Source organism: Pagrus pagrus, assembly GCF_965226575.1.
Source record: "Pagrus pagrus genome assembly, chromosome: 8".
NCBI lineage: Eukaryota > Metazoa > Chordata > Actinopteri > Spariformes > Sparidae > Pagrus > Pagrus pagrus.
Window position 1 is genome coordinate 14,496,261 of NC_140192.1, and position 24,479 is coordinate 14,520,739.

At 41.5% G+C, this 24,479-nt stretch overlaps 1 protein-coding gene across 5 annotated transcripts in view; it reads right to left on the reverse strand.

Moving 5' to 3' along the window:
- The window catches only part of nos1 (nitric oxide synthase 1 (neuronal)), a gene marked incomplete at its 3' end in the record, with an annotated part of 42,588 nt that extends 19,774 nt beyond the window's left edge, over positions 1 to 22,814 (reverse strand). For 2 of the 5 annotated variants that reach the window (XM_084359247.1, XM_084359245.1), the window contains exons 1-12: positions 22,643 to 22,814; positions 19,196 to 19,982; positions 16,133 to 16,235; positions 11,947 to 12,084; positions 7,838 to 7,983; positions 7,118 to 7,144; positions 5,464 to 5,626; positions 5,101 to 5,192; positions 2,988 to 3,129; positions 2,753 to 2,892; positions 1,681 to 1,855; positions 716 to 817 (exon numbers count right to left, since the gene is read on the reverse strand). In XM_084359247.1, the coding sequence (XP_084215373.1) occupies positions 716 to 817; positions 1,681 to 1,855; positions 2,753 to 2,892; positions 2,988 to 3,129; positions 5,101 to 5,192; positions 5,464 to 5,626; positions 7,118 to 7,144; positions 7,838 to 7,983; positions 11,947 to 12,084; positions 16,133 to 16,235; positions 19,196 to 19,920 (1,953 nt within the window). In that variant the 5' untranslated portion in view covers positions 19,921 to 19,982; positions 22,643 to 22,814. Of the gene's footprint in view, positions 1 to 715; positions 818 to 1,680; positions 1,856 to 2,752; positions 2,893 to 2,987; positions 3,130 to 5,100; positions 5,193 to 5,463; positions 5,627 to 7,117; positions 7,145 to 7,837; positions 7,984 to 11,946; positions 12,085 to 16,132; positions 16,236 to 19,195; positions 19,983 to 22,642 lie in introns of those variants that run through there. The other 3 variants (XM_084359246.1, XM_084359248.1, XM_084359249.1) reach the window with 2 other exon arrangements.
- Positions 22,815 to 24,479: the final 1,665 nt, after the last annotated feature.

Below are 24,479 nucleotides of genomic sequence, written 5' to 3' on the forward strand. Positions count from 1 at the left end.
TTGAGTTTGGCCATATGGCCATCACCATGGAGTAAGACGTGAGCATGTTTGTACAAAAGTGTTGTGCTGGGGAGGATAGTGATTGGATTTGACTGAGAACCCAAGGAAACGCCATGGTAGCGGCTTTTCAATCCCATAGCCACGCCCTCGATTACACCCTGATTTATTGTCTATTTTACTCTAAATGGTACCATAACCTACAAAATGAACATCATGCTGTATTGAAAAAGACTTGAACTAGCGTTCAAGACCATAAACTCAGGAGGAAAGTGTTTATAGAAGTAATAAATCAAGTGAGAAGTAGGGTCATTTTCTCATAAGCTTACATAGAATCTGACTTGTTTTGAAACCAGTGGAGTCAAAATGAAAGAATGCAGGTTTAAAGCACTTTTGCATTGATGTCACTTATCTATAGAGACTTTTCTATAATATGGTATTTTCTCTGATGCTTCAGTAATTACAGCAGTTGTATCATAAAAGTTCAATGTACTAACATTGAAGGCAACTCATGAGTGACAAATATAAATAGCAATCTGCACTAGAGACAGACATATTTAGTCAGATTTTGGCAGAACATGCTGAGTTTAAAAATGTACAGAGGAGTAGTATATTACGCTGCAGGAGCTATATAAGGTGTTAAATGAATGTTTTGATGTTTTTCTCCATGAAACATGGTCACTTGTAAGTGCTGTCGGTTCAAGATGACTATATCTACCTGGAAGCTGTGAAGAACAGCGATGTTGATCTCCACCAATGCCTGGTCTTTCCAAAGGGAGGAAGTCTTCCTGGTGTCTAAGGCCATCTTGGTAGCAACCTCCTACATATGACGACAATTAAAATGTCAAGATTAGGCACGTCCTTTTCTTATTAAACATTCTAAATCAAGTGTGATGTTCAACTATGTTTCATGCATTCAGCAGGTGCTAGCTAGTAGTTAAAAAAAAGAAAAGAAATAAAAACATTTTCTACATACTTTTAACATCTGCGTATAAATAATTAACGTTCAGGGCTGGGAATAAATTGTCTTCTTATTCGCCAAATAATTGATGCAAATAATGCTACAAAACAAAAAATAAATAAAAAGATAAACCCAAAAAACAGTGCACAGGCAAACAGAACTGCAAGCACAATGTCCGTGCTTCATTTGTGAAGCAAATTCATCTAATCCGGCAGCCATGGGCCCTGAAGTGCTCTTTAGATTCGGCTCACTCTGGTTTGAACTGAGTGGCTCGGACAATACAAACTAAGTAGAGAGTCTGATTGCTCTGATTATATGTAATATAAAAATATGTGTTTCTTCTTAAAGAATTTGGAGATTTAGGCAGTTATTACCACTGAGTAGCTCACAATGCTGTTTACCTTTCCAAATACGTATAGCCATACAATATGTAAATGCATGAATAAATAAATAAATAGATGAATGAATGCACATTTTGGCATAATATTGAAATGAAAACTGGATAATTTATGCCAAGAGAGTTTGTAAGAAGCACAAAGATTTCGTGACAATCCTGTCATTTAGCTTTCTCCTCAGTGTGCCCAATTAGAAGAAGAATGGCGGTCTGATTGGGTCATTTGGTGACACAACACATGCTCCTCTCTGCACGAGGCTTCAGTCAGTCTGTGCCTCTGATTCCTTCAGTGGAGCATGACTCTGTGTGTTTTGGCACAAAACACTACCTCCAGAATGTTGTAACGTGAGGTGTCGCAGAAGTCCCGCACGCCAATCTCCGTGCCCATGTACCAGCCACTGAAGGGGCAGCAAGTGAACTCCAGGCCGCCGATCTCCATCAGCATGCTGGAGACCGCCGGGAGGCCGTACCACTTCAGGTCCAGGTCCTTGAACCACTTGTACCTGGCCGGAGCAGAGAGGGGAATGACTGTTAGCTGCAGCTCCTGTCTTTTTGAGACACGTGTCATTATAAAGGAGAGCGTCCAAAATCAACATTAACACAAATGAACCATTTTTGACAGCTTTTCAGTGCTGGACTGAGCAGGAAGGACCTCAACTACCTCCCACCCACTCACTCCTTGCACCCTCTAAGGGGATTGATAACATTGCTTTCAGTGTTTTATTTGCAGAGCTGGGTCTAATCTCGTATAATGATGAGACGCTGTTGGTGGTCGCACGCCTGTGCCAAGCTGCTGCCAGAGCTGAGGGCCAGTTGATGCAGGGCATCGAGCAGGAGATGCCAATTTTGGGGGGAGTCTGGCAGGGAGATCAGTGTGTCAAGGGATTCTGAATTGCTCTCTGTGGCGTGAAGCAATGTAATGATAGCTCTGTCTGCATTTGTGTCTGCATGTGTGAAAACTAGTGTAGTGGTAATAGCAATTTCTTGACTGTGATCGTGGGTTTTAGATACAGCAGCTTAACGCTCGAGATCTCAAAGGCTTTGCGGCGTTTGTGCAGTTCCTACCGATGTCAGAGAAGTTTTCATGAAAGAAAAGTAAACACATTAGAATAAGAAAAAGGAGGAAGCTTGAAACCTCACTAACAAGCCCCATGGTTACCACAAAAACCGGCATAGCAACAGATAAAGTATGGATAGCTGCGCTTTCTGGGAATATTCAGCACAGTTGGAATGTGACAATAACCCAATCAGACTTCTTGGCAAAAAAGTACGCCATTGTTTAAGAAGTGTTGTTAAGAGACGTGTGTGGGGGTGGATGTCTTTTTGTGCAGTCCCCTCTGTTCTTGTTTTGCTAGATTCTCTGTATTTCATGCATAATCAAGCGGGAATGCATAACTCACTTTGGGTGTGTCATTGGCACCTCCAGGATGAGGTCCTCGGGGATCTCGAACAGCTCAGGGTCATTTCCGTTGGCTTGCAGCAGGAGCGGCAGGACATCAAAACGCCCCTTTGGAGCTTTCCATCCCAGCTGCATGCAGATCTAGTGACCAAAAACAACATGTGAGCTCACTTATAAAGGGAAGTTTTGCAGCTTCAACTCATTGACCTCTATAAAATACACCTCCTTTTGTGTACCTCTGTAAATTCAACATTAGCAGGGTCTCCCACGATCCCTCCGTCAGGCTGTTTGTAGCCTGCGTAACGAATGAGCTGACTGTTCCACACTCTATAGTCATGTTTGCCATCTGTCCTCTGAGGAAATATGGTGATGGCCGACCTATAAAACAACAAATATATGAAAAGGAAAAAAAAGTATGTCAGTATTACTAGCTTGAGAAACATTTAGAATAAAACAATCAGATTCCTGAACTGTGCCACAGCAATATCTTAGATCAGCGGCTTGTTGATCACAGCACATACTGCAACAAAGCATTAAATGGTCTAGATGAACAAAAAGTACAAGATTGCTTACAGATGGTTGGCATTGTGCATGTAATCCGTGCCCAACGGCATTTTTGATTAGGTTATGTCAAAGGACTCGTAGCTTAACTACCTTTGTTCTGTTCTACATCCCTGTGGCGTTTTAATGCCATGACCGGCCAGAAGTGTTAATGCTGCTAAGCCGGTTGTAAGTCGCTGAAGAGGGAGAGCAGCTGGTGTGAATCTGGGCCAGTGATGCTAGCAGTCCACATCTGCAGGAAACAGTCTCTCAGCTTGGCTCCGGAAACTGGCGTTAATGGTGAAACCAATAGTCATAGTCTGTACAATCAGACTTCAGTATTCCTTTCCTTCTTGTAAACAACATCATTTACAAGAACGAAGAGCAAAGACTGTCGTTTATTACCTAATTGAACATTAATAGGCTAATATTTATGCGGAATCATGAGTTCCAAATTGATCCCGCGTGTATAATTGTAATAATCATATTCCTGTACAGCAACAGTTTGATACTGATGTCAATTTCAAATATATTACCCTTTATAAAGGAGTTAAGTGTAACCTAATAGCATCATTATGGTTAATAAGTCATTAACTAACCGTTACAAGCCATTACATGTAAGTTCCCAGGTTTTGAGAACTCCCTTTGATCAGTTAGATCACTTGATCAATTCTTATTTTTCAAAAAAGGGACTGCAGACAATCTGGACCAAAATCCATTTATGACATGCAAACATTCAAAACTTCAGATCTGATGGCTTATTTTCAGATGAGAAACTGATATTAAGTAATTACAAATATATTTATAATGGCATTATAACTAGATAGAAAGGAAAAACACCAGCCAACAGGATTCTTCGCAACCTGACATCCCAACATTTGCACGAATGGCTTGTAGATGATGATTCGTAAACAATTGCTGAAGCCATTTGTTATGAATAATAAACCCATTATAATTGTGATTATAATTGCAATTATAATAATTCAGCAACTTACAGCATGTATTGTCTTTTAGTTCATTGACAACCTATTTAAAAGGGATATCTAATATTTTCACAGCTTTTTAATTATGATGTATCATTTTCAGTAATACTTACTGCACTGCAGGCACATTATCACATTAACCATGATATCCACATGATGTCTCACAATCTTGTTTCTTGCATCATTTTAGGGCCATCTCTTCGAATCATCTCTGTTTTTGTAACATTGACAGAATATTTCCCTAACTATTGCAACATGTTGCAATAGCACCATTGTGCACTATGTTTATTTATGCGTCTGTGTTTATTTAGGTTAAAGCCAGCCAGGCTGAGAGAGCCGCAGCCAGGACGTTGCACTGGCTCTTATCAACATGTGTATCCAGGCTGTCCTTCTGAGGGCCGGGCTAAACGTAGTAATGAGTCAGGAGCTATCCATCATCCAAGCTGTAAATATGAGGTGTCACATGTGATTAGGACTTGGCAGAAAAAGTGAGCGAGTGCTGCGCAGGTCTGACAAATGACTGCTTGTTAGCAAGGTCCGCCGCCTCACCGACAGGGCAATGATCGGTGCCGAGACAATGACGGATAGACGGGCAGCAGATAGTGTTAGAGACAGCGTTAAGAGACAGAGCACACACTGACAGATGGGACAGTGGGTCAAGTCAGAGTAGTCAGACAGGCAGAGGGGTGATCAGAAACATGGAGCGACAGATGGGGAGAGGACCGGGTGTAGTTGGAGGAACAAATGCAGAGCTGAACAAAGGAAACAAGACTAAGTAAATAGTTGAGCAGAGTTGTGTGTGTGTGTATGTGTGTGTGTGGTTTACCTCAGGTTTCCTTTGTTGGTGGCGTACTTGATGTGGTTACAGATGTAGTTGTACATTCCATGAGCTGTTGTGCAGTCTCTAGCATCAAAAACCTGGAAAGCAAACGTGGAAATAAACACTCAGAGCCAGGTTTATGCACAGTGACTTGTTACGGTAAACTAAATATACCATTAAAATAAATCAAGTATGTATATTTTAGTTGTAAAGCCAAATAAGTGACAGAACCAAATGTCTTTTACTATGTCTCTGAGTAAGAACATCTTGAAAACTACCCACATTACGTGTTGAACTGTCAAAAACAACATATAAAGAGTAAAAGCAGCACCAGCCCCATGCCATGATTTCAGCTAAACTGTATATCACCTGTAGTTTTGACCACTGGATCCTCCCTACACATCGGGCGGCGTTCCTCCAGGCGTGCTTGGCTCCATAAATCAGTTCAGTGTCTTTCAGCTGGTAAGTTCCTGAAGCTTCAATCTCCTTGGTCACCTCCTCCAGCCGGTCCACATGGGCCTTCGAGCCAAACCTTTAAGGACAAGACAGGTCCAATGGCACCATAGGACAGGAAAACATATACATGCACACCTATGGTACAACACAAGCGGTGGTGTATGTAAATTGTGGCATTTCGTAAGGATGACTTGTAGTTCCATGAACTGCTATAGTGCCAAAGTTGGCTGTTTACCTGCCGACTATTAGGTAGGAACTTTGTCTGAAAAGTCTAAATGTCTGCCATGAGGAGAAATTAGTTTGGATAGAAAGCTCGATCTTATCGGAACAAAAGGTACCTACAGTAACTGTCTACACTTGAATTGCGAAGAGGACGGCTTTGGCCTTAAACAAGGCTAGCTTACTAGCTCATCTAGAGCAGCAGGGGAAGTTACACATTACATTTACTCTCATTTCTGTGACAAAGTGTTTTTTTGTGTGGACTACTTGTATTACTTTGAGCATTAAGACTGTTGCATCCAGACTAACTATCACTGTCTTAATGAACCACACGGCGAGTGGCCCAATTGCTGCATTCTGGGTTTGGCTAACATGCTGAATGCTAAGTTGTGTTTTTTGAGGTGGATCCTCCAGCAGCAACCTCTGAACGCACTTATGGAACTTGTGGATTCAATGAGGCCATTCAGACAGGTGAGTCCAACTTACCTTTGTGTGTGAACTACAGGTTGTGCAGAAACTGTCTTTTTGCTTGAATAAATGTGTTGGTGGCTGCAACCGCTGTGTTGTTGTATTATACATGTTTGTGCTGTCTGCCTTGGTAATTTATTCATGCGTCAGGCTATTTAATTCATGTAGTCCCATAATGCTTGTTGCACCTGCCGTGGTGTCACTTTTTATTTACTGTTGGCTAATTTTGTTTAATGGTCTGAGTTTGGTTATTTCTCGTGAGGCTCCAATGTTGTAGGCGATTGAATATTTATAATAATCTATGGTCTCCCAAACCTGTGTGTGTGTGTGTGTGTGTGTGTGTGTGTGTGTGTGTGTGTGAGCTCCACCACCTGCAACTCGTTCCATAATCAAGACCCCTGCAAATACTGGAGTTACACCTGTGTTGCCACATGAAGTCAGGGTTAAGTTAAAGATTTGATTGGTGAGATAGTAATACTAACCCTTTGGTTCTCCCAACTCATCAAATATTGACGCTTTGGGATTGTAGGTTGGTTTAGGTGCCAATCTGAAAGCATCAGCTGAGAGCAAGGCTCAAAAATCAACTCATCTCACAAATAGAAGGTTTCCGTTTAGGTGGTTAGGGTTATTTGATTCAAACATGCCAAGAGGGTTAATTTGTGTGAACAGAATACCGATCTGGGGACCTTCGGACCCTGGGAACATGGATGTGCTCCGAAAATACTCAGCCCTATCACTTTGTCACTGCCAGATTGTATTCTTCACATCAGTTAGTTCACTTCAGTTTCACCGCCACCAAAAGGGGTTGTTGTTTACGGCTTCCAGCCCAAGTTTACCCTGGGCTGGACCCCTAGAACCTGTGCTGGTTGATGTATCTTACCCTTGAGGCTCCGTGTCCGTCTTGGCACTGTGATGTACAGTATGTGTTAATACATTTTATCACACTTCGAGAGTAGTTGACCACATGTAACGGGATTATGTGATCAGGATACAAAAAGAAGGTAAAGTTACAGAAAAAAAATGTTATTTTAGATTAGATAGATACATTGCATATATTCTGGAAAAAAAGGGGGTTACTAACAGGATTACTAACAATTTAAGATAATGATATACTAGTCTGTAACCTTGCATAGGCACTCACAAGATAACAGTTGATGACTCACACAACAGTCTGCTCCTGAGCGAAAATGGAAATTCAAAATTCCCACTTGTTGTTAAGATTACGTGTTAAGTAAATGTCATCTTATTGACATTTATTGTCTCTAGTCTTTATTTGCATGTGTTTGGTACTAAGTAATTCAAAAGTAATGGAAGGTGATCAAGTTACATTACTTTATTATTGTAATTACAGTACTGACTACACTTTTTAACAGTTAACAGTAACTTGCCTTTTTTATTCCATGTATTCTTCTTCCTTTTCAAAACCTAGTGCCTACATTACCCACAATGCAACTTGCCACTGAGTGAAATGACTTTATCAGATTGCATTGCTTCCTCTGGAGCCACAAAAGGCTTTATATAACTTTTTTCACATATGCAGTAGCACTCCCCGAGACCTGTTAACACACTTAACTTTGCAGATGCTACAGGCTGTACTTACCTTTTGATGGAGGTGTAGTACTGGTCTATGAAGTCAGTGGCAAGTCGGAGAAGCTCCTCTTTGCTTCTGACCTCATCTGGTTTGTGGACTTGCTGATTTGGCATCATTACAGACCCGATGCACACGTTTTCTGTGCAGACTGGCATCTGAAAATACAAACAACATGACTGATGGGGGAGGCTTTTTCAGGGATGAATTCTGGTTACTTTTTCAGTGCATAAAGATCAGCTGAAGAACTGTGTGATCATGACCATATGGTAGAACTGTGTGGCACTTTATCTTCAAATGTCCACAAAATGTTCCTTCCAGCAAAGCATAACACTAACAGAAGATAAGATGTTTGCTCCATGGTGCACAAAACGGCTGTGCTAATTGGTTTTACTAAACAAACAATACACCAGTTGCATGAATTGACAGACTGTTTCTACGTCCATCTCTGGATTGTGATTGAATGCATCCTGAGACAAGCATGGCATCCTCTTAATTTACAAAAGACAGAGCTATCACATTATCTTCTTGCTCTATTCATTTAAGATTTACCGGCTAAATCTCGGTTCTGCCTAACGTGAAACAGACCTAGGAAATGTTTTAATTCAAGCAAATGGAATCATTCAAAAGAAAAGGAAACAGCTTTCCGACCTTTTGACTTCAATTGCTATGTGAAACATAATCAAAGCACCTTTTTTGCCCTATGGAAGAAGGTGCTCACTTCTCAGCCCTGCGTAAAATATATTTATCTCATATATTCTTGCTGGAGAACCCAATTAAACATCAAGTAAGACCTGCTCGCAAACCCTGATTGAGACATTTCACGATGGGAAAAACTGTATCATTTTTTCCCAGGATAAAAGACAAAAAGGTGTCAATATGAAATAAACTAGTTTCCAAATTTACCTTGGCACTTGGTTCAAATAAAAGGTTATTTTTTTATTATAAGTAAGGTCAGTTTTTATTGTAAGTTCTAGACCCTGAATGCATACAAGGGATCATAATGTTTTTACAGTTTCTTTCATTATATCGCTCACACATGGCTGGCACGCACGTTAATGAATGAGTAAGTCAGTGAGTCATGGATTGGTATCCTTCCATTAGGCAGAGACAGGAAGACAGAGAGAGAGCGAGGAGGAAAGACAGAAAATAAGAAAACAGACAGATGCAGAGAGAAAATTGCTCATAGCTGAGAGCAACCTTGTGTGGTCAGTTTAATATGATTAGAGCTGAAGTCAGCTGTCACTTTGGTTTGCTTAAATGCCTTCACCAGCTCAGGGAGAGATCGAATGAGTGAGCAAGAGGAGCGCATGACAGGAACGATAGCGCAGGCGTGCAGTCGAAGAGGAAATTTGACAATGACCCTGCTGCTAAAATTGGCCTGTTACGCTGAACCACACACTTGCACTGTCCAAACACTCAGACGTGGAGCGGCAGTCTGTCCAAAATAAACTTCCCCCCGCGTCACTTCCAACAAGTCCAACCCTCGCTCGGCAAATCCAGAAAAAAAATCTTTTGAACAAGACAACATTCACACCATCACAGCCGGTCAAAACAAAGGAGAATGGAAAGGAAATTGAGTGACAGTCTGAAGCGCTCAAGAAAACATAGAAAAAATAAAGGGACTTTTAAAAATATAAAAGGAAGCTAAGAAAATATTCATGACAACAAGAGGCAACAGCAAGGCCGAGGCAGAAAAACATGAACAGTGAGAGGTGACAGAGTAAAAAGGGGAAATGGATGAGCAGAGCTGGGAGTGTTAAAAATAAAACAAAGGAATCACTTGTGCTCCAGCACGTCCGCTCATCGTACCGCTCTGGGCATTCATGCCAGCCAGCTGTCCTTTTCGAAAAAGACGGATCATCCTCGAATACAGCAGCGTCTGTGATATATATATATATTTATATATATATGTATATATATATATATATATAATAAATCTGGAGATGCTACTACAGGCCATTCATTGGGATGCACAGCCTGTTCGATAAGTCACCGAAGTAATTAGGCTGTTGTTTGCTGTTTACGAATGGCTGCAGTGTTTTGGGGGTTGAATGCTTAAACAGCGGGGTTCACCTTGTGCTTGCTAGACTGGCTTACTAACTAGAGGAAGAAACTTTGGCTGCATGATAAAATGGGGGATAAAAATGTATGGACAGAACGGTTGATAGATGAACGGGAATGAGAAATCAATTGTCTCACCAAAGTCTTTGCATTTTGTAGTTTTACCCTCAAACTAAGTTTTTGTAGATGACCTTACTTACTTGTCGAAGCCACCATGAGGGTGGAGACTATCCTCCCAAGAAAAAAAAAAAAACAGCATCAGTTGCATGCCCAAAAACCACAGCGTTTTGTGCTCAGTACACCATATGTGCAACATGTTAACCTGACAAAGCCTTCAAGTTCTGATAGTAGTGTGATTGTAGAGCCACAATGTCTCATAGGGAGGCATTCAAAGCAGATAGTTGGGTCAGAAACAATTGATAAAATGTTTTGAAGCTGTTGTTTTAAGTAAAAAAAAAAATAAGGCCATTAATGATACAGGTATACAGTATGTTCACCTCTTAAGTTTACGCTTTTAAAAAGTAACAGTACTTTAACTTGAGTACAGTTTTCGGCTACTCTTCCCACCTCTGCCAATATCAATCACGTTTTCTTTTCTTTCTGAAGGATTTATTGTTTCATAAGCTTCACCCAGATTTACCCACCCCCTCTGCTCTCTGCTTTCTGGCTAAATAGAAGCTAAATCACCAACATTTCAGGCAAGAGCTCTCTAATGTATGAATAGTTAGTGAGAAGCAGCTAAAGGCATGCCACGCTGTGCTATTATTCTTCAATCTACTTGACTTGCAAATTATGTGTTAGTAAGTCTGCAGGCTAAATGTTTTTCCAGTACATCAATAAACTGTATTTAGTTCAGCAGTGTCTTTAAGACACTATTAAAGCCACAGATATCATGTCTGTCACCTCTGTCAGTTGACCTACAGTATGACAGCGTTGCAGACTTGTCATTTTTTTGGAAAAGGCCAACACACAGGGCTACTGCCTGTCAAATATTTGTACTGTTAATATGTGAGGTTATATAATTTGTTACAGCACAATCTGGTATCATGTCTAATCCATTTACCATTGGACTAATAGGATCATATCTGATTCAGATACAGGATTTGCGAAATAACAAACTGGTCAAACTCTGAGGTTGAGGCTGAAGTTTTTGAACTTGTTGGATTGAATTGCATTTTATCGCCATAATGCTTATCATATATACTATTTTTTGTTACTCCTGATATGCATTCAAATGAGGTGGAGAGCTGAAACTCTTAAAACATTGCTGCACCTTACAATAAGGTACACACAAACGTGATCAGTTACTAGGGAGGGAGTAAGGAATGAATGTGGAACGACTTGATAATGAATCATTAATACGTAATTCTGGAATAACTGTCATTTGAACTTCATAGTAGAAAATGATGAGTTACTGGAGAACAGACTGCAACACACTCATTAATTATTAATTACTTAATCATTACACTCTTTTTGGGCACCTCCAAGTAAAGTGATACATAATACGGAGTAGTTACCAGGTAGACACTTTACTTGAAGGTGTACAAAAAAGAGTAACTAATGATTAAATAATTGGTAATTAATGAGTCTACTTGGTAACTACTCATTACCTAATGATTAATAAATATAGTATCTCTGAGTCTGTTACCTAGTAACTCATCATTATCTACTTTATAGTCCATGAATCACAGGACTCGTTAACGAGTGAGAAAATAACCAGCAGCTTTTTTACAAATTAAAGAAATCTTTAGTAGCAGCCCTAGAGTCAACACTCAAACAACTTAAGTGTTGTTTTTACTAGAGGTCTATTGTATTGCATTGCATTACAACTGATCTTTTTTACAGGTTTTCTCTTTTTTTCAGTAGTTTTAAACCATTTTAATATATTGAAGGGTGACAGGGTATGAGGAAACAATAGCACCTCACAGCCTTTATTAAAATTCACAACTGGCATAGAAACCCCACCTCTTGCAGGATGACTCATGGCATCAAATCATCAATGCTGCATGAAACCGCTTTATCCAGCCATTAGTTGAACTGATTCCCATATGCCTTACCTTGCTGGAGCCGTGGTGGAGTGTGTCGCTGTAGACAGTGCCAGTCTCCCAGTTTTTGATCTTTAGGAAGCGAGGGCATTTGGAGGGGCTGCCATTCTGCAGTGACTTGGTGGGTGAGTGCCTGTCCTGGGCCGGAGGCTGGAAAGAGCAAACAGATGTTTACACATGAGTCATTACTTTATGCCTTTGTATTGAGTCGGGCTAAAAGGTTTTGGCCTCTGAAACACCTTTGGTGCAAGTTTGGTAAATCGTTTCTAACTGGGAGTCAAACAGAGGAAAGCTGAAAAGAGATGCAGGTGTCCCACTGTGCAAGATTGTATTTGAGTGCCGCAATTGGACATTGATTGTCAAATTTCAGACTGGAATAAAATGAGGAATATCTGGAAGCATTGCAAATGGGACTTTTACAACCATTGTAAGGCAAAGAGCTTCCTCTGTGGACTTCCTGCTCTTTATTCTCAAGGAAAATCAGTTTGTCATTGTGCTTAAGTCTCTCTCACGCCAACTTATGCACAGGAACCACTTAAATCCCCCTTTTTTCATTTCTGTTTTATTTCTCACTCCAGGATGAAGGCAATCAGCATTTAACAGCAGGTTGATGGCAAGCTAACTCTTGGCTCACTGGGTTTTCCAATACTGTAGCTATTGACTGATGAATGCCTGCAATTTAACCCCAAAGCCAACTGTAAGCGTTCCTAGAGAAAGGCACCGAGTGATTGCCTAAGATCAGAGTAATCAATCCCACACCTTGCAAGCTCTCTCATCGTCTCCCCCCGGTATTGTTAATCGCACAGTGGAGCAGCTTCTGAACAACAGTGACACAATCATCATGCACGCCGGGAAGATGAATACCAACAGAGTCACGCCAGTTGAGTCTCATTGTCACTTCGTGTCTTCTCAAACAGCAGAGAGGAATGAGGGGTATTGAATTGAATTTGATTTTGCACACACTGAGAGTAAAGAGCTCAGTTTCTGTGTGCTCATGCTCCAACAGCAGTAACCCCCACTGTGCGCCTCTGATATGACACATTGTTATCACTGAGGTTGTGGACAGGAAGAGAGATCACTGTACCATGAAGAGACTCTCGGTCGAGCAGGGGAAGAAAATCAGATGCAGGGTTTTAAGGCTTGTTGACTGTCAACAAGCCTTAAAACTCTGTCAACAGTGAACATAAGAAACTGAGCGGTTGTGTGTTTGAATATGAACATTAGGCTTGTCACTCACTGACCAGAAGCTATAGCTTTGGCATTTAAATTTAAGAAAGTTACTTTTCTGTGAATGCCACACGCAGGTTTCAGAGAAGCCCGCTCATATGAACAACTTTTAAATGTCAGTTTACTTTTTTCTTTATTTATACACGTGTACTGACGTCAATTATAAATGTCAGAGTCACTGTGGAAGGATGCAAGGTCAGTTATTAAATGATCACTTATTAAATACGTGGGCAGGACAGACAAAGATCAAGAGTGATAAAGGGAGAATTATAGGCTACGTCAAATATGATTGTTCAAAAATGGTTCCATTGACCTATTGCTAAAACCCCTCCCCCAAACAGTGATTGTCCAATCATAGCTTAGCCAATGCATCTGGGCATGGCAGGCCTGACCAAGGACGGTGTCCAAAATCACTCCCTGGTTTACTAATTCACTACTCCCTATGTAATAGACACTTAAACGCACAATATGTAACTTCTGTCGCGAGGGGGCTCTCTATCAAAACAAAACAAAAGGTGTTTGCGAAGCAGGGGCAAGAGCTGCTGGTCAGCTGCTTAAAGCCAGCTAGAGAGTCTGGATTAGAGCTGGACCCTCTGGAGAAAAAACACCTGGAGTCACTTTGGATTCTGCTCCGTTTACCAACGAGAGGAAAGCTCAAAGATGACTTTTTAAATTTTCAGATAAAAAAATTGATTTATCTCCACTCCTGTTTATCAACCTGACTACAGCAACGACCCACGGAGCTGACCATCGTTTTCGGGTGTTTATGTACTTTAATGCTGACTGCCGACTGGAACTGGAGGGGAAATCAACTTTACTTCGTGAACAACATTATAGTATCTGGTGAGTACATGCCTACATTTAAGAGTACTCTCTTCAGTGGAAAGTTAACTGGAAACTTCTTTTCCAACCAACTCATGGAATTGCTGCCATCAGCTTAATTAGCGCGCTAGCTGATTAAATCTGCCAGCAACAGATGTCATTTCAGTGAGCAACTCACGGTCACTGGCAAAAAAATGATAGCCGATTTTTGTCTATCGCTGACTGAAATCAAGAAACCATGGTTTCAAAAATGTGTAAGAATTTCAAGTATAAACCTGCCACCGTTAATAGTGTTGACTACATATATGGTGTGCAAGAACGGAAAGCTTACAGGCATAGTTACAGTTTTGTGGCTTAGTAAACAGTCAATTAAAAGACTTAAAAGTCATAAAGCTAACGCTGAAAGGTCTATGACTGTTAGTACAGTATATCTGATAAAGAACAACAGATAGAGTCTTTTTCCAGCCTTAATGGCACAGTTCTTCCCCATGCATCTCATTTTATTCAGGGACATTGCTGGAGTATACACTTACATATCGTGTAAATCCCATCACCCATCAAATCAGCAGGCCTCAATGTCAAGAATAAGGTGTTGATGTAACAGAGGGGAGAATCAGTGGAGCCTAATTAAAACTAATCTGATGAAGATAATTTCATAATGGGGCGTAATGACCAAAGTCTTTCTGGTAAATGCAGTTACGCAGTGAAAGTTCGTCATTCACTCATCAATTAAAACAGCTGATGGGAAATGAAGATGACGAGCATGAGACAGGGGGTGGATGGGAAAAGAGACACAGAAGAAAGTGAGACTGACAGTGTGAAAAATGGAAAGGCATGCGATAGTTGTTAAATATTTATATGGTTTAGCCATGTTTCTTAAGACAAGTACATTTATGGTACGAGAATTGGTGTCTTATTCAGTGATGATTCAGCCGTCACTTGTTAAGAAAAGGAGGCGTGGAGGCATAATCTCTGCTTTCAATGGATCATCAAAGGTGGTGTCTCCAGACGTCACAAGCTGGTGGAATTTCTGCCACCTTTCATTTGCAGCGGGCTTATTAAACATTAAATTATGCAGGAGCAGAAGCTCAAGCTGGAGGCGCACGGACTATCCTTCACCAAAATGAGAGAAGTAATTTGCAGGGCATCGACATGTCGCTTGAAATCCTTGTATTTAATCACACGAAAATTTGACTTAAATTTTCTCAGACCATTTCACTCGTGCTTTACTCGAGCTAAGTGTCTGACTTGAGTCTATCCAATAAAACACTCGGCAATGAGCCATCAAAGTTAGCATCAGGGTCTAGCAAAACACCTGCAGGGGCACTGCCTGCTGCATGTGACCGACCCTCTCACAGTCACATAGGTTTCCTCCGTCTGAGCACACACAACCAGGAAAGACATATGGCCTCTTACCACTTCATACATACATATCCTCTCTAACTGCCGTCAAGCATGCATCATCCGCACAACCTCCCACCCTTCCTCCCTCTTTCCAACACCCTAACATGAATTTTCTCACAACCATGCACATTAACATTCTCGTCTCTGCAGGTCTGAGGGGCTGGATCATTTCAACAGGGGCCACATTTGATGGAGAGAGATGGATCAGCAGCTGCATGCATTCATTATGCCTCCTAGAATCATTTCGCCCCATCCGGTCCCATTGATGGGGGCTCGAGCGACGTCACAAGTGGGTGGATAACGCGGACCATGTGCAGATTACGACACTATCCCTATCACAGACACTCAGACCTGTGACCAGACCCTTCTGTGTGGAAGGCATAAGCTGGATTTAATGCTGCACCAGCTTTCCCCCCCGGAAAGATCTAATGCGGAGGTGATGGGATCTTAAGCAAAGGCTTTACTACTATGTGCAAAGAAGCAACACAGATGTGCGTGCTCAGTTTCTGAAAGCATGGAAAGTGCCAATATTGTGGATTATTGTACAAGGCTAAAGAGCTAGACAGGCAACGGGAGCCATGCATGCACATGCATTATACAGCGGCAGGGTTTCACTTTGCAATTCTGCTCATGTTGCAAACACATGCTCACACAGATAAAAGGTCAAAAGATCTTCAGGTTTCCGATCTGAGTAGAGTAGGGTTAGTTTCAAGTTAAAGATAAGCAAAAGTTTGTTTCATTTTACCTTGTCAGTGTCAGCGTTGTTGAGCACCACCGGCGTGTTTTCCAGCATTCTGTTGTTATCTGACGCCAGCTGGGGAGCCGTGCCATTTCCCACGCCAAGGTCCCTAGAAATCATACAAACAATTTTTGTCAGGTGTGTGTCCCCACGTCTGGGGCAAAATAGCTCATATAAAAATCCCAGTCAGACTATGCGCACATGCAATTACACACAATCGGCAGGATCTAGTCATAGACACTTTAGGCACAAGCGTAGGGCCAGACAGAGGCCAAAAGAGCTGCCTGCTTTAATAATGTTTAACATACTTATTTAAATACATATTCAACATTGAAATATTTTAAAAAATCTAAAAGAATCTCTGCTCTAAAACTTTATTTTGATGTTTATGTTATATTAATATTATTATATTTAACATACACAGCATTAGCTATACTTTTCTTATATGACTTACCAATTGCATATGAATACCAAAATATAAACAGATAAGTTAAAATATATACCCAACTCAATTAATGAGTATAATAATAATCTTGTGGCATTTAGGTAATTTGTTTCTTTATTAAATATCAAAATGTGCATATAGGGGCCCCCTGAAAAAAGTTTGCCCAGAGTATTCGTCCATTTATTCCAGCCCTGCAAACACAGACCTCTCTTCCATCTTCTCCTCATACATAAACAACATAGGCTTGCGCACCCTCCAAAATGCTGTTAAATCAGAAATCCCTGCGCAATTTCTAAAGGCTCTGCACACCCACATAGGTGTTTCCTCTGTTCAGGGATTAGACAGAGCTTGGTTGGCATCTCTCAGGCTCCCCTGCGTTACTTATGTGCACCTGTTGCGGAGCTGCAATGGGGCAACTGGTTCCTGTGTGTCCTCGGCAATTTGTCACCACAGCTTTGCTCTAACTTTATTCTGACAGTACGTGGGCGTAAACCACAGAAACTCAAAACACCTGTTATGAGTGTGAAGAAGGAGAAAGAAACTTAAAAGTAAATTCCAAGCATACATACATGCTCCTAGACTGACTGATTCAGGCTTGTTTGGTTATTAAAACAAATATATGGCAAATAACAGATGACAAATAAATAGTTTAATGATAATTTGTCTTTCTTTGAATTTAAGACAAACAGCTGCCATACACTGCCCAAAGATAGAAAGAAACAGGATATTAACAGTGAGAGATCTCACTCTGAGCTGTACCCATACGATCCCAAGAGACTAAAAGAGAAGGGGGGAGGGGACATCCTCGTGGCAAACCACGCGAGCCATGAATAAATACGGAAAACTCATTGGCGTGTGATTTCAAGTTTGCATTCCTCCAATATAAAACGCCCACACACATATCGCCCCTTACTGTTTTTCACACTCAACCCCCCCTCCCGTCTTCCTCATGTGCACGCGTCCATGCTAATTGTAAATCCTCAGTGAAATCCTCCTTCGCACTCCCTGTCACACTGTATCTCTTTATTGCCATTGAATTTGCGAGAGCATATTTCCCCCCACAATTCAGAGGTGGAGTTCAGACACGCAGAAAACACGGAGAGAAGTTGTGTGTGTGTGTGTGTGTGTGTGTTGTTTGTCATCAGCTCTCACTCTGACGTGGAGTGTCATCAGCCTCATGCTGGATTGTGAAATTGTAACAGCTTCCCCTCTGAAAACAAGCTATCAGTTATAATGTGTCATTCTATTCCAGGCGAATAGTCATCAAGAAATAATTTGAGAGATGTTATTGCCCAGAAAAAAACAAAACAAATATTGTTGGTTATTGTTTTCACAATGATCTTTCTGGTTAGCGTTTGATTAGAAATCTTCAGAAAGCGTTCTTCCAGAGCTAAATGAATTAAATTAGCTGGTGCTGAAGTGTAAGCATGATTTTAAGATGGTCCCGTTAAGAAAAGCCATTTTAGCAAGACTTCACCGTTCATGCTTTGAGTTTTTTTTCCCTTCTAAACACATCTATCTAGAGTGCAATGAATGACTCAAAGTGTATTTATTAAAGTGAGGAGGATGTGCATGGATTGGTCAAGAATGAGATATTGATTCATGGAGACTGTAGCCTCAATTTGATTTCAATTGGTTGTGGGAGTACAATAGCAGATAACTGAGACGCCAATATCAACAGAACACATGGATGGCAGACCATTTAGACGAAGTTGTGGACGGAAGACTGGCTCGAACTGTGAAGCGCCATGAAAAGCCGGTCCAGAATGAACAAGCAAACAAGCAACCTGAGCCCTACATTTGAGTCCTCGTAATCAATAGGAAACATGTTAATTACACTGATTGGTCGAAAATTCAACTTGCACTACTGCACCCGACCTCCATTGTGTTTGGAAAAAGTTTCATTCTCTCGCAAGCTAATGAGAACCTTCTAGTGACAGTTTGTGACAGTTTTGTATTGCAATAGCTAATTGGGGTCTAATATGTCTCATTAATATGGCAACTGACATCATTATTAATGACTCAACAGTCTATCCGTAAGTATTTATAGGTGAACTGCAGCAAAACTGCCTCAAATCAAAGATTACACTGAAGTTACATAGTGCAGAAAACAAGTGATGGGGGCGGAGTGGGTGAGAAAGAGACATCATTCACCCTATTACAAGACACTGTGCCATCAAAATGATTTTGAAGCTGTTATTTTAAGCTAAAGTATAGTTACAAAGTTTACAAGAACATGCATAAAGCATTTTTTCCCAGTAATGTTGCGAGCAATGTCATTTTAATTGGGGTTTGCCGGAGAAGAGTGTGCAGACAGTAATTACTTGGCTCTGTACACTGACTCATATTAGATGAATGAGAGCTGTGGTAGCTAATGCAACACAGCTGGTTCAGGTAGTTTGGGGACTGTGGGGTGACAAAGTGAGCGGGGAGACTTTGTTTCAATCAGAGGACCAGGTGTTGGCTCTTGTGCCAGCTAATAACCACTGTGTTGAAGAGTTCTTGACCTAAATCCTGATTCTAATTTTACTGGACTCTAACTCCAGCCATGCACTGTGGAGGCGGACAAGCACAAAGACACTTTAACTAAGGGATCAATAAGGTAGTATCACGGTGCAAATTACCAGGCCACTTGAATCTCAGCGTCCCTTCTCCCCACATTCCTCTGGCCTTCTCCATTGATCTCCTTTTTGCTGTTTTTGATGAGGCGCAGCACTGGTTCGATCTCCTTCAGCAGCTCGTTGTTCTCCTCCAGTCCATTGCACAGGAGAGCCCCACGGCCCCCATCCCTTATCAGCAGGGGGTCCTGGGCCTGCATGCCTCCCCTCTGCAGGAGGGACTGGGTGATGGACGGAGAGGACAGGTTCTCGATGGCCCTGAGCTGAGGCTCTTTGTTGACCTGCTGCTGGGGCTGCCCAGGGCCAAATGGGCTGAGGGGGGAGCAGTGCTCGTAGGACTTTGAGGCTGGGAAGGCAGGGCGCGTGACCCTCACTGTGCGTTGGCGGCCATCGCCAGACAGGGTGGTCTCCAGGTGGGTGGTGAAGCCCTCGGGCCCACGGAGGATCAGCACGGCGTGGCTCTCAGGTGACACATTCTTCAGCGTCTCCAGGGCACGTTCGTAAGACAGGTCCACCAGAGGCTTGTTGTTGACAGCCAAGACGATGTCGCCGACCTGCACCAGGCCGCACTCCTCTGCTGCGCCACCACGGATGAGGTCAGACACGATGACAGGCGGCTTGGACACCCTTTGCTTCACCAGAAAGCCCAGACCACCAACCTTCCTCTTGAAAAGACGCACTGAGATGATGTTGGGCTGCAGCTGGCACACTGTGGGCTCTGACTCCTGCATGGTGCCTGTTGTGTGGTTGTGTGTGTGCTTGCTTTTGAGAATGTGTGTCCCCAGGGATGTTTCTGAAAAGCAACAGAAGAAGAGGGAGGAGGGGAAATAGCAGTTCTATTAGTTTCAGAGGAAATTACCTTGACTGCACTGTTTGTTTACAGTGTGTTGATTCAACATAAGTCAAAGAGGGTATATGAGTCATTAAGTGTTTTCAGAAGGTAATATTACACAGATAATTAAGTTATGCATAATGTTGTCACGGACATGAAAAATCCATTATCCGACTGATCAGAGCTGCTCGTACCTCTGTGATCCTCAATATTGGCATCACAGTGACTAAACACCGTATCCAACTTTAACGCCTCGAGGGCAAATAGTAGCTTGGCTTCAGTACATGAGACTAGAAGACCAACATGGAAAAATCTTCTGTTTCCTCCAGTGCAATTAAGTGGTATTACTCGGTAAGCTATTTTATCCTTTTGTTGCATTACATTTCAAAGAGAAATATTGCACTTTAGACTGTGCTGTGATAAGTTAAAGCAGACAATCATTTTAAAGGGGCGCTATGTAGGTTTGGTGAAGAAATTCAAACTCAGAATTTTAATATTTACACTATTAATGAGGTAATAATACAACTCAGAAATATTTATTTTTTCCATAACTGATAAACAAGCTGTTCTCAGAGGAAAATAAGGTCCCCAGAACACTGTTTGAGGCTAGAAAGGTGGCAGGGTCCGCCAAATATAAACAAAGTAAAACAGTATGAAACAGTATGTGTTGTCCTTTAAGGTCAGTTTGTTTATTCAGTCATGAAAACAAACAGAGTTTATTTATTAAGTTTGTTTAGGCATAAACATTTTTCTGATTAAAATTTCTTTACCCAAACCTACATAGTGCACCTTTAAACAGAGAAAAGAGAAACACATGAGATCAATTTCAAGACTTTGATGAATTATCATTACTACCCAACACTGAGCCAGTTACACAGCCTAACATCATAGAGGTATTTAAGACTGCTACTTTTACTCCTGGGCTGTCATCTCAAAGTGTGAACCTTTGCATTTCGGAGCGCCACATGCAAATTACGCGTCTTTGCGCAACTCTTGAGCAGCTTGGACACCTTTTGCGGAAAATGACTAAGTAAGGCACGCAGACTCTGTCATTACATTCTTTCTGCACTTGGAATGAACTTTACGAGTGAGAAAGGGTACTCTCTCGCGTCGTTCAATGCAAACAACAATGCTCAGCGTGCCTGGTGGTTGTGCAGTGGAAGCGTTGAAGGGGAGAGATACACACACACCACACACGGAGCGCTGAGGCTGCTCTGTGCGTCTGGCGTTCAGCACCAAGGTCAGCGCTCTGAATGCCGCCCGCTCTCACACTGCACTCTTCTTATCCCCGCCCCTCCATAACAGCTCATATATGTATATATATATATATATATATATATATATATATATATATATATATATATATATAAAACAAGAAATAATGATGGAATGCCCTTGAATGTATGTTGATATATAAAACCAACTTCCCTTGACTTGCTCACAAGCAAATGTCTTGAAATATATTGTCGCACTGGCCACAAGTATCAAACTCTCATAGTTCAGCCAATTCGACCCCACATCCACTGACGCTGTGCGTATCGGGGAAATCGCACACTGGAGGGGTCAGGCATCGTCGCACGGTCATAAATATAGACTGAACTCACCTGGGGCTCAGGAATAACTTAAGTAGGCGGCCCTTTAATCTTAACTCTCCTTAGCTGCACACTACTAAGATGAGAAATGACCAATAACAGATGTGAATATTGGTGGAAGTGTGCTCTGAATGTGGAGATCCGAATCACGCCTGACAGTGCTGCAGTCTGTCTCCGGTAGGATGATTCTCTTGTAAGGCGATTCATCATTTCGCACCTTAAATCAAGGATGAATAAAGGTTTCATCAGGATGGAGATGCCAGATTGTGTTTCTTCGCTCCCTGGTGATTGCCTCTAAGCGTAAATTAGTTTTTCAGTTTTCTCCCGTTTGTGCTCTTAACTTGGAATTCGCGTTTCTTTTTAAATGAGCCTTGGGGGCAAATACCTCCCACACCTTTCTGACTGAAGCACTGGTGACTTAAAATGTTACTGTGCAGGTCTCGGCTATCGTCCTCAAAACAAACTTAGAGAACAGGAATCACATCGCACCCCACCACCACCACTATGGCAACAAAAATGATACAGATCAACCAGATGGTGACACATTTCGGCAATAACTCCCTTTCTGTTTGTCCAGAGAAGACCAAACACAGTAAATAAGCAGCTGCAGAACTGCGTTACATCATATGAATTTCGTTAAAAAAAAACACAATTTACGTGTAAAAGAAGAGAAACCTTTATGATTTAATATACAAACAAGTGATTATGATGTCTGTAGGCTTCATTTTCACTGCTCTCTCTAATGCAATCGGCAGAAATGCACAAGATGTTCCCACCGAGCTTGAATCTAATTGTTATTTCCCAACGCAACAAGTTTGGCGACACTTTGTGGTTAAAAAGAAAAAAGAAAAAAAAAAAAACAGAGACAGAGAGAATTTTCAAATAAAATCATCCTGCCGTAGCCACAGGTTTGCACATTAGTTCCAGCAGGGAAATGCGCAGCCTAATTTTTTTTTTTCTCCATCCCTCAGAAACAAAAGAAGAAATGAAGACAGCACGGCGCATCGAAAACAACGGACAACAACTCACCCCCTTTCAAAGCGAGCTGCTGTGAACTTGGGATAAAACTCCTGCGCTCTCTTCCTCAGCCGCGGCTGCACAGCTCTCTCATCCAAACAAAAAAAAACGTCTCCAAGTCGCAGCGACGCGCTCTGCCTCTCTAGAGACGAGGCACGCTTGTGCCGTTCCGCGCACCGGGGCGCTTTATAAATACTGAGCAGCGGGAGACACGGTGACGAGTTTCGAGAGAGCCGTGCGCGGGCATTTAAATGAACTGTGGGTGGGTTTAGTTATGTCGGCTATCGTCATCACTCAGCATGCAACAGCCGACTCTCCTCACTCCTCCTAGAGCCTACTGTAGGCCCCCAGATGGAGGCAAGGGTGAGGTGTGTCACCGCCACGACACTTTTGATCCCGTTTAACTTGCAGGAAAGTCGGATTAGTTAGTGGCCCCAGTGTAACTGACACCTATACCTGCAGACTGTTAAGGCCCTGTTGAGATTTCGAAATCTGGACATTGTGCGGATCAAGCAACCTAGTTGAAGTAATCTGCAACAGGGCCGTGGTTATTTGTACCATAGAGTTTTACTTGTCTCTCTGGTCCAACGTTGCACTTCCATAACACTGTTGGTCTCAATATGCACACTTCAAAAACAAATGATCAAAATGGATACAGCAGAACCAGAAGATTCTGCCTTTCTTGTTCCTTTCTTGTGGTTTTCAAACATTTTCGCAGTTAATGTTGGGACATTACACTATATTATAAATGGTTATTGATTTCAGCACTGATTTGCAAAGGACGAGGAAAGGCTGAAGAACAGAGCTTTTGACTAAAAATCCAGCCCCCTTTATTTATTTCATGTGTATTATAATGCATACCAAAAAGGTTTTTTTTTTTTTTAATCATGCTTTGGCATCCTTTTCATGCCAAGAATCCATTACTAGTCCAAAACCCCTGTTGCTCAGCAAGCAGACAGCACAGAGATATGAGCAACAGAAGACCTTGAACCGACAATGCACAGAGGCAGAACACAAATGTAATCAAACTGCCGGGCTTTTTGGATTTCAGTCAATGTTTTTATTTAGCCTTCATCTATGAAAGGGATTAAAATACTTCTTCAAAAGCCCACCAGAGAAAAGTCAGACTAAACTAACTGCCTGAAAAGAACAAACCATTCATTAAGGGTTTCCTCTCCTCTTAAACGTTTCTGAGCCGGACCTCAGGTGATCCCTTTTTAAATTATTATGCAGTGAGCTTCAAACAGAGGGGAGGAGGTAGTAAATAGCTCCTTAACTCACATATTCTTCTGCATGCACAAGTCAAATGTGCACTGGCAATAAAAAGAAGGGAGAAAGGATAGAAAATGACTAGAACGTACAGGGAGAGAGGACCAGATACATTTTGGCACACTGTGATGTATCTTTATTTGTACAGTGCCAATTCACAACAAACTCTCATGACACTTTCCAACTGTGGCAGGTCTGGGTCATACTAATTAGTTTATTTACTGAGACCCAACATTTCCCCAATGAGTGAGCAGGAAGCCTCCAGCTGCCATTGCATGCAGTAATATTTCATTATTATTTTACCATCATGGCATATTATATAAATGTTTCTTCTGTGTGACATATATAATTACAACCCGAGCTCCTATTTTTAGAAATCTTTTTAAACTAATCTTTGAAATCTTTACCCTGACCAGAGAAGTAACTAAATTGTATTCAAATCAAATGGTGGAGCTTAAAATAAAAATGTGAAAACAAAACAAAAAACACAAGACACTGATGGTACACAGTGAAACTGTCCTGATTAATTGTTCAATTAGACCTTTAACTAGGATCCCCAGACAATTATGGTATAATAAAC